Source organism: Pogoniulus pusillus, chromosome 21, assembly GCF_015220805.1.
Source record: "Pogoniulus pusillus isolate bPogPus1 chromosome 21, bPogPus1.pri, whole genome shotgun sequence".
In the NCBI taxonomy this organism is placed as follows: domain Eukaryota; kingdom Metazoa; phylum Chordata; class Aves; order Piciformes; family Lybiidae; genus Pogoniulus; species Pogoniulus pusillus.
The window spans coordinates 3,099,546-3,118,009 of NC_087284.1; the positions used below are offsets into that span (position 1 = coordinate 3,099,546).

General features: G+C 44.6%; 1 protein-coding gene across 1 annotated transcript in view; it reads left to right on the forward strand.

Annotated features, from left to right (window-relative positions):
• DNAH5 (dynein axonemal heavy chain 5) overlaps positions 1-16,001 on the forward strand; it is a 208,789-nt gene extending 192,788 nt beyond the window's left edge. The window contains exons 72-79 of the mRNA XM_064160720.1: positions 2,038-2,257; positions 2,617-2,822; positions 4,554-4,757; positions 5,739-5,954; positions 7,323-7,535; positions 9,346-9,498; positions 10,392-10,623; positions 15,545-16,001. Of these exons, the coding sequence (XP_064016790.1) occupies positions 2,038-2,257; positions 2,617-2,822; positions 4,554-4,757; positions 5,739-5,954; positions 7,323-7,535; positions 9,346-9,498; positions 10,392-10,623; positions 15,545-15,696 (1,596 nt within the window). The 3' untranslated portion in view covers positions 15,697-16,001. The remainder of the gene's footprint in view (positions 1-2,037; positions 2,258-2,616; positions 2,823-4,553; positions 4,758-5,738; positions 5,955-7,322; positions 7,536-9,345; positions 9,499-10,391; positions 10,624-15,544) is intronic.
• The last annotated feature ends 2,463 nt before the right edge of the window (positions 16,002-18,464 follow it).

Consider the following 18,464-nt stretch of genomic DNA (forward strand, 5'->3'; position numbering starts at 1 on the left):
CAGGTGGTAGTACTGCTGTGTCTGCTGATGTGAACTAATTAAACTTCTTGTGCTCTGTCATGAGCTTCTTCCTTGTCTGTGTAACCAGTTTTCCACTGACTTTTGCCTCTGTTTTACCAGTTCACATTAAGAGCTAATTAGCAGATCTGATAAGAAACTCACTCAAAAGATAGGCAAGAGCAGGTCATTTTGTGTAGCAAAGAGAAATGCAGTTTCTCTCTCTGGCTATCTCACATACCCTCTTCATGAAGTATGTGAGATGTCTGTATGAAGTATGGTGATTCAGATGAGAAAGTTTGGTGTCTATCATTGCATAACAATAATTAAGACTGTGTATTTGGTTATTCTATAAACCTTGTCAGGAACAAGGTTTAACCTCTTGCTTCATAGAGCTACTTCTGAGCTCCCATATGTAGGTCATGATTTGTCAGTGTTTACAAGCACTATACTCATGTCCAGATGTTTTAAATCACTGAATTGTTTTGGTTGGAAAAGATCTTGAAAAGATCATCAACTTCAACCATTATTTAATTGCCAGGTCTGGTGCTAAACCATATCCTGTAGCACCACATCTATGCATCTTTTAACCATTTCCAGGTGCACCTCCCTGGGGAACCTATTACAGGCTCACAGGATGTTAGGGGTTGGTAGGGACCCAAGGAGATCATCAAGTCTAACAGTACTCTAGACAGTACCAACACAGATCACAGAGGAACACATCCAGACAGGCCTTGAAAGTCTCCAGAGAAGGAGACCCCACAACCTCTCTGGTGAGCCTGTGCCAGTGCTCTGCGACCCTTGCTCTGTGACTCTTGATTCCAGTGACACTTATTCCAGTGTTTAATAATCAGTGAAGAAGTTTCTTCAGATATCCAATCAAAACCTCATTGGGTGCAACTTGAAGTCATTTCCTCTGGTTCTATCACAGAGAGAGTGATTGGCATTGGAATGGGCTGCCCAGGGAGGTGGTGGAGTCGCTGTGCCTGGAGGTGTTGAAGCAAAGCCTGGCTGAGGCATTTAGTGCCATGGTCTGGTTGATTGCACTGGGCTGGGTGCTAGGTAGGACTGGATGATCTTGAAGGTCTCTTTCAGCCTGGCTGATTCTATGATTACTAAGGAGGAGAGACTAACCTCCCTCTTGCTGAAACCTCCTTTCAGGTAGCTGTAGTGAGCAAGAAGGCCTTCCCTTCAGCCTGTGCACTGAATGGGAAAAGGTGGGGGCTACTTGAGAAGAACAGATAGGACAGGCATGGGGTCGGGAAAGTCAAGAGACAACTCAACATGAGCTAGCTTCAAGACGATCCAAGGGTTTATTGAGAGCATCAGGCTTCGAATTACAGAGCATCAACTTTTAGGTTAGGGTGACCCCAGTTAGTGCGAACCCAGCATGCAATGCAGTGCTGTTAATTAGCGATTGGCACATCTAAAGATTGGGATTTGTATGTTCCTCCTGCATGCGGTTTCTGCTGAAGCTGATTTCCCTCCTATTCTGGACACAGTCCCACAGAAGTTGTTTATCAGAAGGCTCAAGGGCAAATTCCTTTGAGCTTCTTCACATTCACTACTGTGGCTGCGTTTCAGTACACTCAGACCTCACGTCAAAGGCTTGATTGTACAAGCTTCTAGGGACTTGTGTCCCCTCTCCTTCAGCCTGTTCCCAACAGACAGGCAAGGCCAGTTCTTTAGATGCTAAACCTAAAGAATTGAACAACACTTCCAGGAGGAACAGGCCACACCTTAGCTTACAGGATCTTTGTTTTGGATAGAATATACTTTCTTAGTCGCATGTGTGCCATTACAATGGATATTGGTCTCTTGTATGTGAAATGTACCTGAAATGAAATGATTAAGGTTTGATTTGCTGAGCTGGTGCAAAAACTACTCTGGGGGACTCTTTTTCTTTAAACAGCTCTGATAAATTCTTAAATCTGCTATGTTTTGTTGTATCTTAGATGCAGTGGTTTTGCTTCTAACCTGCCTCATGAGCAAAGTTTGTGCACCGTGTCGATAACTTTATATTCTGTTGTATTAAACTAGGGAGGTTGGGCACTCCTGCAGAACTGCCACCTTGGACTTGACTTTTTGGATGAGTTGATTGACAGGGTAATAGAGACAGAGGCTGTTCATGAAAACTTCCGACTGTGGATGACAACTGACGTTCACAAGCAGTTCCCTATCACCCTTCTTCAAATGTCTATTAAGTTCACCTATGAAACACCTCAAGGTCTCAGAGCTGGACTAAAGAGAACATACAGTGGTGAGTGCTAAAATGGTAATGACTTCAGTATTGCTCACTGTTGGGCTCTGCGGTGTTATGTGCTCATATTGTAGCCACTCATACTAAGTGCAAGCTAGAATGATAAAATTAATATGAATGCAGTTATTAGTAAATTTTGGTGGGATCTTTCTCTGAATTTTATTCTTTTAATTTGAGCAACTTAGCCTGCTATAAACCATCTCCAGCACAGAACACTTTGTAGGACGATAACTGACTCTTGGGCGACTGAATGTCTCCAGGATTGATGTTTTAGCATTGATTTGTATTGCTGTGGTTCTTGTGAGGCAATGTTGAAAACTATTGCTATGTTTCTTATAAAGCCTACTTACAATCAACAGGTGTCAGTCAGGACTTACTGGATGTCAGTGACATGGTACAGTGGAAACCAATGTTGTATGCTGTAGCCTTTCTACACTCCACCGTTCAAGAAAGACGCAAGTTTGGATCTCTGGGTTGGAATATACCCTATGAGTTCAATCAAGCTGATTTCAATGCTGCTGTACAATTCATTCAAAACTACTTGGATGGCATGGATGTCAAGAAGGTAATGAATGTTTTCGTGGGGGAGGTAGATGGTGATGGATCTTTCTAGTAGAAGAATGTAGATTGTAGAATCAAACAGGTTGGAAGAGACCTTCAAGATCGTCCAGTCCAACCTAGCACCCAGCCCTAGCCAGTCAACCAGACCATGGCACTAAGTGCCTCATCCAGGCTTTGCTTCAACACCTCCAGGGATGGTGACTCCACCACCTCCCTGGGCAGCCCAATCTAATGGCAAATCACTCTCTCTGTGGAGAGCTTCCTCCTAACATCCACCCTGTACTTCCTCCAGCACAGCTTGAGACTGTGTCCCCTTGTTGTCCAGGGACAATGACTCCACCACCTCCCTGGGCAGCCCATTCCAATGCCATTTGTAAGTCTCAGCTCAAAATGATCAAAACTAGTCCACACCCAATTCTAGAGACAGGCAAACCCCACCTTTTTCTTTCTAAATCAAACTCTAAGCTTCACTGCAACATTTAATCACAGGTGCATATGGTGGCAAACATTAGAAAAGTCACTTTCTGTTCAAACAGAAGTTGTTCTAAAACAGGCTTCCTTGTTTTTCATGTGTGGGGTGCTTTTGTGACACAGACATGGTTCTAAATAACTGAAACAGAAACATGAATTTAAATTAAATCACAGAGAGAGTGTTTGGCATTGGAATGGGCTGCCCAGGGAGGTGGTGGAGTTGCCACCCCTGGAGGTGTTCAAGCAAAGACTGGATGAGGCAGTGCTATGGTCTAGTTGATTGGACAGGGCTGGGTGTTATGTTGGACTGGCTGATCTTGTAGGTCTCTTCCAACCTGGTTGATTCTATGATTCTATGATACATAATGACTTCTGGTCCCTTAAGCTGTCCAATCAGATATTTGACTGCAAATCATACATTTTGTTGTATATTTATCTCTACACTTTGCTTGATGATGCTGAGCATTGCCATCATAGAATGCAAACTGCCTCAAGTTTTGGTTGGACTGCATGATTTTGGAAGTCTCTTCCAACCTGTTTGATTCCATGATTCTATTCTTTTATTTCTTTCTCCAAACATTCAATATTCCAATTACACATCTGTAGAGCAGCAGGCTCAAATTAGACTTTTAATGCCATGCATATTAAGTTTCTCTAACAACCTGTACATTAAAAAAAAACAAACTCTCAGTTAGGTAGTTAAATACATGTCACTATATTTAAAATACTATTTTGTTTAAATCTGTTATGTATAAAAACACTATAATAAGGCCAGGCTGGATGAGCTGGCCAGTCTGATCTAGGGTAGGGTGTCCCTGCCCATGTCAGGGGGTTGGAACTAGATGATGCTTGTGGTCCCTTCCAACCCTGACTGGTCCTATGATTCTATTTGGCTCCTAAATTTAGTGGCATTAAATGAATGTGTAGGAATTCCCCTTCCATTTCTCACTGTCATATGTCCAGGTGTCATGTAGATAGAGATATGTGGCAGATCACTTTATGATGAGCATTTTAGTGAAGCTGAAAGCATGGTTGTAATGTAGCTGTGTCCTTCTTGCCCATATGCTGGAATAGCCTCTTGAATTAATTTCCACTGAATTCTATTTTGAGAAATCCTTGAAGGTGTTCTGTGAATACAGCATTGTACAGTTAAGAAAATAACTTTCTTCCAAACGGGATAGAGGTGCAGTACTTCATATGTCAGATGTTCTTACTAACAAAGGGGAAGTGTATTAACTAGTCAAGACTTCCTGCTTGTTTTCAGGGTGTCTCCTGGAGCACTGTTTGTTACATGATAGGTGAGATCCAGTATGGTGGCCGTGTGACAGATGACTATGACAAAAGACTCATGAACACCTTTGTAAAAGTTTTGTTCAGTGAAAATATTCTCAGTCAAGAATTCAGCTTCTACAAAGGATACAGCATACCCAAATGCACTACAGTGGATCAATACCTTCAGTACATACAGGTTGGTAAATGGAAACCTGAGATGTGCCTGTTCTGACAGGAACCTCTCCTTTTTCATATGATCTGCTTGATGGACATACCTAAAGGAATAAAGTTACTGAGAAAGAACAGACAATGGAATCCAGACATTGAGAGCAGCCTCAAGATAATAAAATACACCCATATGAAAGTACAAGCTAACTACTAAAATAATGGTTAAAGGTTAACACTGAATTTCTTGTTCACCTTGGTGTGATTTGGGCTGTGACATGGCACACAGATCACAAGTTATTTTCACGTTTGAAAACTCTGGAGAGATCTAGCCTCTAAAATGTGTGCAGCCCCCACTACAAGGAGGATGTGGAGATGCTGGAGCATGTCCAGAGAAGGGCCAGGAGGATGCTCAGAGGGCTGCAGCAGCTCTGCTGTGAGCACAGACTGAAAGAGTTGGGGCTGTTGAGTCTGGAGAAGAGGAGGCTCTGAGGTGACCTTCTTGTGGCCTTCCAGTACCTGAAGGAAGCCTACAAAAAAAGCTGGAGAGGGACTTTTTAGGCTCTCAGGGAGTGACAGGACTGGGGGGAGTGGAGCAAAGCTGGAGGTGGGAAGAGTCAGACTGGACATGAGGAGGAAGTTGTTGAGCATGAGAGTGGTGAGAGGCTGGAATGGGTTGCCCAGGGAGGTTGTTGAGACCCAATGCTTAGAGGTGTTTAAGGCCAGGCTGGATGAGGCTGTGGGCAGCCTGCTCTAGGGTAGGGTGTCCCTGCCCATGGCAGTGGGGTTGGAACTGGATGATCCTTGTGGTCCCTTCCAACCCTGACTGAGTCTATGATTTTAACTGGGTTGTTTGTTTAGATTTGGTTGTTTTTTTTTTCAATTTCTTTGGGTTGTTTTCATTCTAGGTGTGGGGATGTTGCGTTTTGGTGGTTGCTATTTCTTTCCTAATGAGCCTATAAATCCATCTCCAGCTGTGCTTTTTTTTTCCCTTTTATGTTTTACTATGTAGAGTCTTCCTGCTTACGACACACCGGAGGTGTTTGGTTTGCATCCCAATGCAGATATCACTTACCAAAGTAAACTTTCCAAAGATGTACTAGACATCATTCTCAGTATTCAGCCTAAAGATAGTTCTGATGGAGGAGGTGAAACCCGAGAGGCAGTTGTAGCCAGGTTGGCTGATGATATGCTGCAAAAGCTTCCTGCTGATTATGTGCCATTTGAAGTGAGTTAATGCAATTCTGTTCAGAAATACTCTCTCCATCTTTCTTCGTGGGGGGGGGGGGGGGAGGGGGTAAAAAAAACAAATCTGAGTTCATTCATACAGCCAGTACTTCAAAAACATGTCTTAAAGGAGTCTGACCAGACTCTTAACATTTATACTGAAGTCACTCAATGTACATGGAATTGCTTTTAGAAGAGCTTTTTTGATATATTAAAGCATCGGACACTGGAATGGGCTGCCCGGGGAGGTGGTGGAGTCGCCGTCCCTGGAGCTGTTCAAGGCAGGACTGGACGTGGCACTTGGTGCCATGGTCTGGCCTTGAGCTCTGTGGTAAAGGGTTGGACTTGATGATCTGTGAGATCTCTTCCAACCCTGATGATACTATGATACTATGATACTTAATGCTTAAGTGCATTATGGAGGAGGTGGGATCCTCAGCTTTTAACAAAGGTTGTTGACACTGTTGAGAACTGAGGTCATGTTCCAAGGGTATTTGTGCTTCTGAAAATTAACATGCATATTGTTCTGGGATTTAGCATACATCCTGAAGGTATTTTAAGTTGCTGTTTTATTCAGTGAAATAGGTGCTGAAAAACTTGCCAAGTTCTAGGTTGTATTGATTGAAGTCTAGTGTTTAATGTCTCAGAAGCCATACTAGCACATAATAGCTTAAGTAATCATACTCATTATGGCCAGCTTCTGTCTTGTAGATATCTGAAGGGGGCCTACAAAAAAGCTGGGGAGGGATTTTTTAGGCTACCAGAGAGTGACAGGACTAGGGGGAATGGACCGAAGCTGGAGGTGGGGAGAGTCAGACTGGACATGAGGAAGAATTTGTTTATCATAAGAGTGGTGAGAGGCTGGAATGGGTTGCCCAGGGAGGTGGTTGAGGTCCCATCCCTGGAGGTGTTTAAGGCCAGGCTGGATGAGGCTGTGGGGAGCCTGAGCTAGGGTAGAGTGTCCCTGCCCACAGCAGGGAGGTTGGAACTGGATGATCCTTGTGGTCCCTTCCAACCCTGACTGATTCTATGATTCTATTCTATGATTCTAACTGTCTATTGGAATGGAAGCTGAAATCCTTACAACTGGGTAGACCTATGTGCTATTTAAATGGTGTTAACTCATTGAATGATCTATAGACTAAGTCCTGAGCTAGATTGCAAACACAGCTAATTTCAGCATCAGAGACCTCTGGAATAAATTCTGCATTTCTGTCTTGCAGAAGATTCAAGCAAGGTCCTAAGCTGATCATTTAACTTCTTAAATGAAAGTATTGTATCTAAAAACTTTTATTGAGACCTAACCTTGACATAAAACCACCTTTGTCTTTCTACTTCTATTGAAGGGTATTTGGTTTTCTATCTGCAGGTAAAAGGGAAACTGAGGAGCATGGGATCTTTCCAGCCTATGAACATATTTTTGCGACAGGAAATTGAACAAATGCAGAGAGTTATTTCCTTAGTGAGAAGCACTCTGACCGATCTAAAACTTGCCACTGATGGGACAATTGTTATGAGTGAAAACCTGAGGGATGCCTTAGACTGCATGTATGATGGAAGGATTCCTGCCAGATGGAAAAAAGTAGGTGTACATCCTTTGTTTTGTAAGGGAAAGCACATTCAATTCTTCTTTTTCCCTGTAGAGCTAGATTAAACCACTAGACATGCAGTCAAAGCTTTTGAAACACAGGTGCTAACCAGGACTGTGTAACTGCTGGAGTAGATTTTAGGCTAAGATAAAGACAGCCAAAACAAGCCCTCTTCCATTTATAAAAATATAAATGAATGTGGGTGATGCAAGTATTTCACATTTTAACAGCCTGTTTCATTGTTGTGCTTTAACTTCAGCTGTCAACTATGTACTAAGCTCACTCACTTCTCCAGTAGGATGGGTAGGAGAATCAAGGCAAAGCAAAATTCATGGATTGAGAGAAGAACATTATAACAATTGACATAAAATTTAAATATAATAATAATATTAATAATAATAATTATTATTAAGAATATAGCAAAAAGAGTGTGAAATAAAACCTGAGAAATACAAGTGATGCACAATGCAATTCCTTGCCTCTCACTCAGTAGGACAAGGAATGTTATTCAAGTGATGCACAATGCAATTCCTTGCCTCTCACTCAGTAGGACAAGGAATGTTATTCAAGTGATGCACAATGCAATTCCTTGCCTCTCACTCAGTAGGACAAGGAATGTTATTCAAGCGATGCACAGTGCAATTTCTTGCCTCTCACTCAGTAGGACAAGGAATGATATTCAAGAGATGCACAGTGCAATTCCTTGCCTCTCACTCAGTAGGACAAGGAATGTTATTCAAGCGATGCACAATGCAATTCCTTGCCTCTCACTCAGTAGGACAAGGGATGTTACTCAAGTGATGCACAATACAATTCCTTGCCTCTCACTCAGTAGGACAAGGAATGTTATTCAAGTGATGCACAATGCAATTCCTTGCCTCTCACTCAGTAGGACAAGGAATGATATTCAAGAGATGCACAGTGCAATTCCTTGCCTCTCACTCAGTAGGACAAGGAATGTTATTCAAGCGATGCACAATGCAATTCCTTCCCTCTCACTCAGTAGGACAAGGAATGTTATTCAAGTGATGCACAATGCAATTCCTTACCTCTCACTCAGTAGGACAAGGGATGTTATTCAAGTGATGCACAGTGCAATTCCTTGCCTCTCACTCAGTAGGACAAGGGAGGTTATTCTTCCCCTGTACTCAGCACTGGTCAGGCCACACCTTGAGTGCTGTGTCCAGTTCTGGGCTCCTCAATTCAAGAGAGATGTTGAGGTGCTGGAAGGTGTCCAGAGAAGGGCAATGAAGCTAGTAAGAGGCCTGAAACACAAACTCTACGAGGAGAGGCTGAGGGAGCTGAGAGGAGGTATATCATGCCCCAAGTTTGATACAACTACACAAAGAGAAGAATCATCATAAATCTAAACAAATATCTTTAAACTTTATTTTTTCAGCAGAAGTAGAATGAGTTTGGCAAATAAAAAACCAACCAAAAACCAAACTGGTATCTTGATGCATTCATCTTTCTCTTAGTGAGATGTCTACAATATTTCTGCCTAGTTTACACAGCTATCTAATTTTGCAAAAAGAACTTCCTGAAGTGGAAAATCAGCAAAGGACATTAAAAATGTCTAAATAGAATGGTAGCCATGAATTTGAACAGAGAAAGAACTTGCTACAGATTTCAGCGAGATGCAGCATTTGTCTGTCAGGTTAAAAGTGAAGCTGTGAAAAATGAGCTTTAAATGTGCTTTGTCAGTGTCATGGCATTTAGTACCTTGTGAAAAATTACCATTTCAATACAGTAATATAATGTTTTAAAAGTGTTGGATAAAACATGCTGCTTACTGGGTTTTAGGCATCTTGGGCTTCCAGTACACTTGGTTTCTGGTTTACTGAGCTTCTAGAAAGAAACTACCAGCTTTACAATTGGATTTTTGAGAGCAGACCAAACTGCTTCTGGATGTCAGGTTTTTTTAATCCTCAAGGATTTTTAACTGCAATGAGACAGGTAAGTTGTGCTTCAAGTCTTACTCTGCATATTCCTTGGTATGCTATTTTAATCAGAACAGTGTTGTGAAGGCTGAGCTATAGGCTTGGATCAGGAGCAGTGTGGCCAGCAGGACAAGGGAGGTTATTCTTCCCCTGTACTCAGCACTGCTCAGGCCACACCTTGAGTGCTGTGTCCAGTTCTGGGCTCCTCAATTCAAGAGAGATGTTGAGGTACTGGAATGTGTCCAGAGAAGGCTGACAAAGCTGGTGAGGGGCCTGGAGCACAGCCCTGTGAGGAGAGGCTGAGGGAGCTGGGGGTGTGCAGCCTGGAGGAGAGGAGGCTCAGAAGTGATCTCATTGCTGCCTACAACTACCTGAAGGGAGGCTGTAGCCAGGTGGGGTTGGTTTCTTCGGCCAGGCAACCAGCACCAGAACAAGGGGACACAGTCTCAAATTGTGCCAGGGGAGGTCTAGGCTGGATGTTAGGAGGAAGTTGTTGTCAGAGAGGGTGATTGGCATTGGAATGGGCTGCCCAGGGAGGTGGTGGAGTCACCGTGTTCAAGAAAATGTATCCCCTCAGGGCCCCAAGGCACATGCCTACACATTAGCATAATTACTCAAGGGCAGCCCACTCCATCAGCATAAACCACACCTTGTTTTTCTCATTAACGAGGTGTCTGTTATCTATCCCTTCTGAGATAAGGTAGCCAGCAGCTGATGGGAACCAAGGTCAGCATCCACTTGTTATTATCCTTCTTCACTCCATTCACAGCTCTTCTGCACTTTGCATTCCCAGAATTGAAGATGGTAATTTGTGACCATAGACCTATGTGGCTAATAAATGCTTGAGAAAAAAATGATTCTGTGCATACATAAAAGTCTAACTTCTATACTTTCATTTACTTTGAGCAGGAAATAACAAGGGTTAACCATGGATGGGCTCTTGACAGTGTAGTGCTGTGCAGTGAGGTCACTAAGTGGATGAAGGATGATATCACAAGTCCTCCTTTGGAAGGTGTGTACGTGTATGGACTGTACTTAGAAGGAGCTGGCTGGGACCGAAGAAACATGAGACTGACTGAATCTAAACCCAAGGTGCTCTTTGAGATGATGCCTGTTATAAGGATATATGCAGAGAATAATAGTAAGTAACTGTACTGTAAAGGATGCTATTGGGATGGAATTCAGTGTAACTTTATTCAACTGCACGGACATCTTTTGAGCTTTAGCTCAAGTAACCATTGCTATTCATTGTATACTTACAAAAACATTTTCAGTGGGGTAGACTCCCTGTTCTTCCATACAAAATCAGCTTTCAGTCTATGTGATGGTTTGGGTGTTACCTGCTCCCCTGCAATTAAGAAAATCATTGGAATGGGCTGCCCAGGGAGGTGGTGGAGGCACCATCCCTGGGGGTCTTCAAGAAAAGACTGGATGAGGCACTTAGTGCCATGGTCTGGTTGATTGGATAGGGCTGGGTGCTAGGTTGGACTGGCTGAGCTTGGAGGTCTCTTCCAACCTGGTTGATTCTATGATTCTATGATTCTATGACTAGACTCAGCAGTTGGAAATTACAGAAATGAAGCTTTGTTTGCAGCTTAGCACAATATACCAGCAGGTATTACTTTATTTGCAGCTATAAACAGAAGTGTACAAGTTAAAAAAAACAAAAAACCAGAAACACCCTCCCCAGAAACCAGAGTCCTCAGGAGGGGCTTCCAACCACCCTTCCACCTTCTTCCCACTCCTCTACCTTACCCCAGACTCTGCCTTATGTTCAAGGTGAGTTTGGAGGATCGGCCAGAGGGGTTAGGAAGCAGATGGATTAGTTAGGCAGCAATTTAGAGAGAGAAGTGCATGCATCCACAGAGAGCAACTCTGTTATCTATGTTTATGTTCTTGTTCTTACCCATCTCAGCAAGCCTATGAGTGCAGCAGCCATCACCACTGTTTCCTTTTCACAGCCTGTCATCTAGTTCTTCTCAGCAAAATATCCCAGCTAGGCTCAAACTAGCACAGCCTACCCTGATAATTAATAGTAGGCACTTCTCACAATGTTTAGCTCAGTCTTTACCTTTTGGTCTTAGTATGTTGCTAATATCTTTTTAAACTTATTACAGATTCGTTGTTCTCTGTCTCCTCTGCCAAAAACACTTGCACTGTGTTCCATTGACTGTGTGTCTTAGACTAACAATCAGTGAAAGGTCTGGGTTGGAAGGGACCTCTGAAGCTCATCTAGTCCTACTCCCTCTGCAACAAGCATGGGCATTTTCAACTAGGTCAGGTTGCCTAGGGCCTTGTCAAGCCTCACCTTCAGTATCTCTGTGGATGGGGCCCCAACTACTCCCAAACTACCTACCACCCTGTTCCAGTGTTCCACCACCCTCATAGTAAAGAACTTGTTCCTAACCCATTCTAAATCTACTCCTCTCTACTTTGAAGCCATTGCCCCTCATCCTACCACTACAGATCTTTGTAAACAGTCCCTCTCCATTCTTCTTGCAGACCCCCTTTGGGTACTGGAAGGTCACTATTAGGTCTCCCTGGAGACTCCTCTTTTCCAGGCTGAATAAGCCCAGCTCCTTTAGCCTATCTTTGTAGCAGAGGTCCTCCAACCCCCTGATCATTTTTGTGGCACTCTTCTGGACCTGCTCCATCAGGTCCATGTCCTTCCTATATTGAGGCCTCCAGGCCTGGGTGCTGTACTCAGTTGAGGTCTCACCAGAGCAGAGCAGAGTGGCAGAACACCTTGGCAGAATCACCTCTCTGGATCTGCTGGCAATGCATCTTCTGATGCAGCCCAGGCTGTGATTGCCTTCTGAGCTGCAAGCTCACACTGTCTGCTCATGTCCAGCTTCTCTTCCATCAGCACCCCCAAGTCCTTTTCCACAGGGTTGTTTTCTATCATCTCATCCACTAGTCTGTATTGGTACTGAGAATTATTCCAGCCCAGGTGCAGGACCCTGCACTTGCTCTTGTTGAATCTCATGAGGTTCATTTGGGCACACCTCTCCAGCCTGTCCAGGTCCCTCTGGATGACATCCTGTACCTCTGGTGTGTAGACAGTACCACTCAGCTTGGTGCCATCTGCACACTTGCTGGTGGTGCACTCAATTCCACTGTCTATATTGTTGATAAAAATATTAAACAGCACAAGTCCCAGCACTGACCTCTGAGGGACACCCCTTGTCACTGCTCTCCATCTGAAGAAATCAACATTAACCTATGCAAACTCTGTAACCAACACCTAAATGACCTCTTTCCTATGCCTCCAAACCTAATGTAATTGTCTCATTACATAACCCACATATCAGTACCTGTAGGTAACATGTATGTAGTAAACATTTTATCTCTTATGTAAAGCATTTCTAGATAGAATATGAGTAGTAGACATATTTATAAAAACACTTTTTTTTTTCTTTTTTAACCTAACAGAAGCAGCTAAGATATGGAGAGAGGTTGCTGAAGACATTTTGTCTTTGAGGCAGAAAAGGACTATAAGGACAGAAATGAAATTTACAGGCCTGGGAGGCAGTGCTGCTTTGTGAAAATGCATACTTAGGCTGATGTGCTGCCATTTTTTTCCCTCCATATAAAATAGGGAATGCTGTTGAATAGGGATGTAAAATAGGATTATCCACTGTTGAATTTAAAACTGGAAACTTCTGTTGAAAAATACTTGACCTCCAAAAGCAAAGCCTGCTTACATGTTATTTCACCACAGTTTTGTGTAGCTGATCTGTTGTAAGAGGCATGAGCACTGTGGAAGCATGTATGCTAAATGCTGGTGTATTAGAATCATAGAATCAGTCAGGGTTGGAAGGGACCACGAGGATCATCCACTTCCAACCCCCCTGCCATGCCCAGGGACACCCTACCCTAGACCAGGCTGCCCAGAGCTTCATCCAGCCTGGCCTTAAACACCTCCAGGCATGGGGCCTCAACCACCTCCCTGAGCAACCCATTCCAGCCTCTCACCACTCTCATGCTCAACAACTTCCTCCTCACATCCAGTCTCAATCTCCCCACCTCCAGCTTTGCTCCATTCCCCCCAGTCCTGCCACTCCCTGAGAGCCTAAAAAGTCCCTCCCCAGCTTTGTTGTAGGCCCTCTTCAGATACTGGAAGGCCACAAGAAGGTCACCTGGGAGCCTCCTCTTCCCCAGACTCAACCGCCTCAACTCCTTCAGTCTGTGCTCACAGCAGAGCTGCTGCAGCCCTCTGAGCATCCTCGTGGACCTTCTCCAGCATCGCCACATCCCTCTTGTAACAGGGGCTCCAGAACTGGATGCAGTACTCCAGGTGGGGTCTCAGCAGAGTGCAGTAGAGGAGGAGAATCACCTCCCTCCACCTGCTGGCCACACTTCTGCTGCTGCAGCCCAGGAGCTGCTTGGCTTTCTGGGCTGCAAGTGCACACTGCTGGCTCCTGTTGAGCTTCTCCTCCACCAGCACCCCCAAGTCCCTCTCCTCAGGGCTGCTCTCCAGCTCTCACTGCCCAGCCTGGAGTTGTGCTTGGCATTGCCTCCACTCAGCTGCAGGACCTTGCACTTGGTCTTATTAAACCTCCTGAGCTTGTCTTGTGCCCACCTCTCCAGCCTGTCCAGCTCCCTCTGGATGCATCCCTGCCCTCCAGCCTGGCTGCTGCACCACACAGCTTGGTGTGGGCAGCAAACTTGCTGAGGCTCCACTCAATGCCTCTGTCCATGGCACCCACAAAGCTGTTGAACAAGACTGGTTCCAGGACTGACCCCTGAGGGACTCCACTTGTCACTGGTCCCCACTTGGACATGAAGCCATTGACAGCCACTCTTTGGGTGCTCCCATCAAGCCAGTTCTTTATCCATCCAGTGCTGTACCCATCAAACCCAAGTGTCACCAGATTGGAGCCGAGGATATGGTGCAGGACAGTGTCAAAGGCCTTGCTCAGGTCCAGGCAAATGGTGTCAATTGCTCTCCCCCTATGAATGCTGTGACCTGTTCATAGAAGGCCACCAGGTTTGCCAGGCAGGATTTGCCCTTGGTGCAGCCATGCTGAGTGTACCCAATCACCTCTTCAGTATTCTTCTGTCTCAGTAGTGCCTCCAGGAGGATCTGCTCCATGCCATACCAGGCACAGAGGTGAGACTGACTGCCCTGGAGTTCCCTGGCTCCTCCTTCCTATGCTTTTTGAAAATGGGAGTTCTGTTTCCCCTTTTCCAGTCAGTGAGGACTGCACCAGACTGCCAGGGCTTTTGAACCAGAATAGAGAGGGGTTTAGCAATGACTACACTGCTGTTCTGATTTTGCAGTCAATGAGCTGACAATTTATGCTCCAAAATACTAAATATGTTTCAAAAAACTTTGCTTCAAACAGGACATTCTTTATTTTGACACCTTTATAATGCATTGATAAGAAGTAATGTTCAGTGGGCAGACTGCAATGTGGGAGAACTTCTCCCGCAGCGGGGCATGAGCTGTAAAGATGAGGGAGATGTCCTTGAGCTTGCTGGCTCAAGGAAGCTAGGCTGCAGTCAAGTGAGCAACCCATGCACACCTGTAGGGGGCTGACCCTGCCAGCCCCCTGGGGTGGAACTATGGGCTGTTTTGATAAGGAATAACCTATCTGTGCCTTACACATAACTTTGAGCCAATCTGTACTGTCCACTTGTGCCAGCCCCAGGCTGGCTGGATTCACCTCCTCTGAGCACTATATAAGACACTGCACTACCCTAATAAAATTGTAGTGATGCATAGAAGTTGCTGAGTCAACTCTTCAGTGCCCCGATCTCGCCTCTCGCCAGCCTCCGGACCCTGACACTGCAATAATAATAAAGTTAGTTACTATAGTGACCATTTACATTTCTTGCTACACTGAGTTCTTAGGTAATGCTGTGAAGTCTGATACAGGAATTTCAAGCCATATGTAGCTTTCAAGTGGCCAGTGAGAGTAAGAGGTTTCTTTGGCGGTACTTGAGAACTTATGTGCTACTGAACTTTGATTGAGGTTTACATTTGCACTGTGCCCAGTCTCTTTGAACCCTGTTTATTCAACCTACTTTCATTTTTTATGTCTCTTCTGTCTTTTCAGCTTCAAAAGATCCACGTCTGTATTCATGTCCAATCTACAAAAAGACAATCCGAACTGATGGGAATTTTATCGCTGCTGTGGATCTCAAAACCCTTCAGCCTCCAGAGCACTGGGTTCTGCGTGGGGTGGCACTTCTCTGTGATGTCAAATAGCCTTAAGCAAATGTTTGCTAAGCATTATTTTCTGGTTTTAAATATAACCATTAATATGGAATCAGCTATACAGAGCCTGACTCTTAAAAATGTCTTTTCTAATACATAGATTCAATTATGGTATTAAAAAAAATAACGTTCTTGATTGTCAACTTTACAGTAGTATTAACACTTAGGGGGATTTACTTAGGGTAAAATGAAGTGTACTACTTTTGATGTCCTGACAAATCATGACAAAGATTTAGCGTTCCTGTCTTACTGTTGTGTACTTAATTTTACCTTGAATAAAGATTTACTTGAATGTTGTTACTTTTCAGTGGTGAGTATGTTTGTAACCAGGCTTACCTTCAAGTACCAAAACACAAACCTTGCCTATTTTGTTTTGTTTTTGCTTCCCCCCCTCCCCTCAAGATGTGGAAAGTTAAATGCAGATAGAATCAACCAGGTTGGAAGAGACCTCCAAGCTCATCCAGCCCAACCTAGCACCCAGCCCTGGCCAATCAACCAGACCATGGCACTAAGTGCCTCAGCCAGGCTTTGCTTCAACACCTCCAGGGATGGTGACTCCACCACCTCCCTGGGCAGCCCATTCCAATGCCAATCACTCTCTCTGCCAACAACTTCCTCCTAACATCCAGCCTAGACCTCCCCTGGCACAACTTGAAACTGTGTCCCCTTGTTCTGTTGCTGCTTGCCTGGCAGAAGAGCCCAACCCTCACCTGGCTACAGTTCTCCTTTCAGGTAGTTGTAGACAGCAATGAGGTCTGTCCTGAGCCTCCTCTTCTGCAGGCTGCACACCCCCAGCTCCCTCAGCCTCTCCTCATAGGGTTTATGTTCCAGGCCCCTCACCAGCTTTGTCGCCATTCTCTGGACACCTTCCAGCACCTCAACATCTCTCTTGAATTGAGGAGCCCAGAACTGGACACAGTACTCAAGGTGTGGATCATTACTTCTTTTCCCTTTCTCCTCTTCACCACCTTTCCAGATTTTGACATCTCATGAGTATTACAGTAACCACTGAGTTCAGCATTCTGTTGAAGCACAGATCTGGCCATACAAAATATTTTACTGCAAATGGAATGAAAAAAGCAACCACTTTGTTACCACCTCTTTCTTCCTAGGAACTCCTGTGCCTGAAGCTGTACAAGATGAGGTTCACTAGGTGTCAGCAGAGTAGTCCAGAAATAAGCTTTTTTCCAAGAATTAATAAAGTGACAGTTAAAGCTTCATATATGCAGCAGGAAGTTTAAAGCACATTAGATTATTGGTTTAGTTCAAGTTTGTTATGAAGGGGCTAGTTGAATCTGAGTTTGGGGTGAAATACAATGAGGCTGATGTAAAAGTTATTAAATAATTTATTGATACATACAAAGATAATTCCCCCAGACTTATTTGCAACTCTCCACACAAGTTCTTGGATGTGGTATGTGGTTAGCAGAACTGCTTTACAGAATGTCTCTATACAATGGAATTCTGAAAAGGTTTTAGAAATGTCTTTGCTAGAGTCTTGCAGCTTAATTCACCTCTTGTGAGGTTAACCAAATTCTTTCAGCAACTTGAATAAAGAGAATCAGAATGCTCACCAGTCCCCAGTCTTAATGTCTGTGCTCCAAAACGTACGCAGGAAAATAGACAGTAGAAGTCATAGAATCATAGAATCATAGAATCATAGAATCAACCAGGTTGGAAGAGACCTCCAAGATCATCCAGTCCAACCTATCACCCAGCCCTAGCCAGTCAACTAGACCATGGCACTAAGTGCCTCATCCAAGTCCTGTGGTGAATTCCACCTGGGCTGCGATATGGCTCAGCTGCTGGGTTAAGATTAGGGCACGCTGCCTGAGGAGACTTTATGGACACGGGCAGGGTCCCTCCGTGGCTTCTCAGACGGTCATCGGCTGTTCAGCCAGCTGGGCAGAGTAGAATCCAGGCTGGAAGGTAAGGTGGCCCAATTTGGTACACCAGGGGTCAGCGACCCTCTCTGGGCTGGCACAGCAGGCTGAGGTGGCGGGACGAAAATTGCAGGCTGACCAAGTCATCACCGTGCAAAGTGTCACACAGCAGTGGCAAAACAGCAGCAGACAACGAGCAGGGAAAGGCAGGTGGGTGAGCAAATGAACGAACAAGCACACAAGCACCTCAGTCACCAGCTTACCCCCTTTTATAGAACAATGGCTGAGGCTAATGGTCTCTTTGGCCACAATGCCACCCAATCACATTCTGGCAATCACTCAAATATACCTAAAAAAGGAAGAACCTATAAGCTGTTCCCCTCCAAAAATGGAGGGCTCATATGTCTTGCATGTGACAGGGGTTTGGGCCTTATGAAACCCATCTTATGCGACCAGACTAAACCAGACTAGGTTGTCTGGGTTTCTTTTGTCCTATTTTCCCACCTCTGACTGCAATGCAGACAGGCAGGTAAACATGTCCAGACAGGACAGGACACGCTCAAGCCTATTTTGTGACCTTTGGGACTCTCCACCACAAAGTTAACCTAACCTAGAAAGCAATGTCACTGTGCTTCCCATGCCATCACCTCTGTTAGATTTTATAGTCCAACCACTTTCCATACATACTGAGTATGATCAGTGCTTGAGTGTGTCCAGAGAAGGGCGACGATGCTGGGGAGAGGCCTTGAGCACAGCCCTACGAGGAGAGGCTGAGGGAGCTGGGATTGGTTAGCCTGGAGAAGAGGAGGCTCAGGGCAGACCTCATTGCTGTCTACAACTACCTGAGGGGAGGTTGTGGCCAGGAGGAGGTTGCTC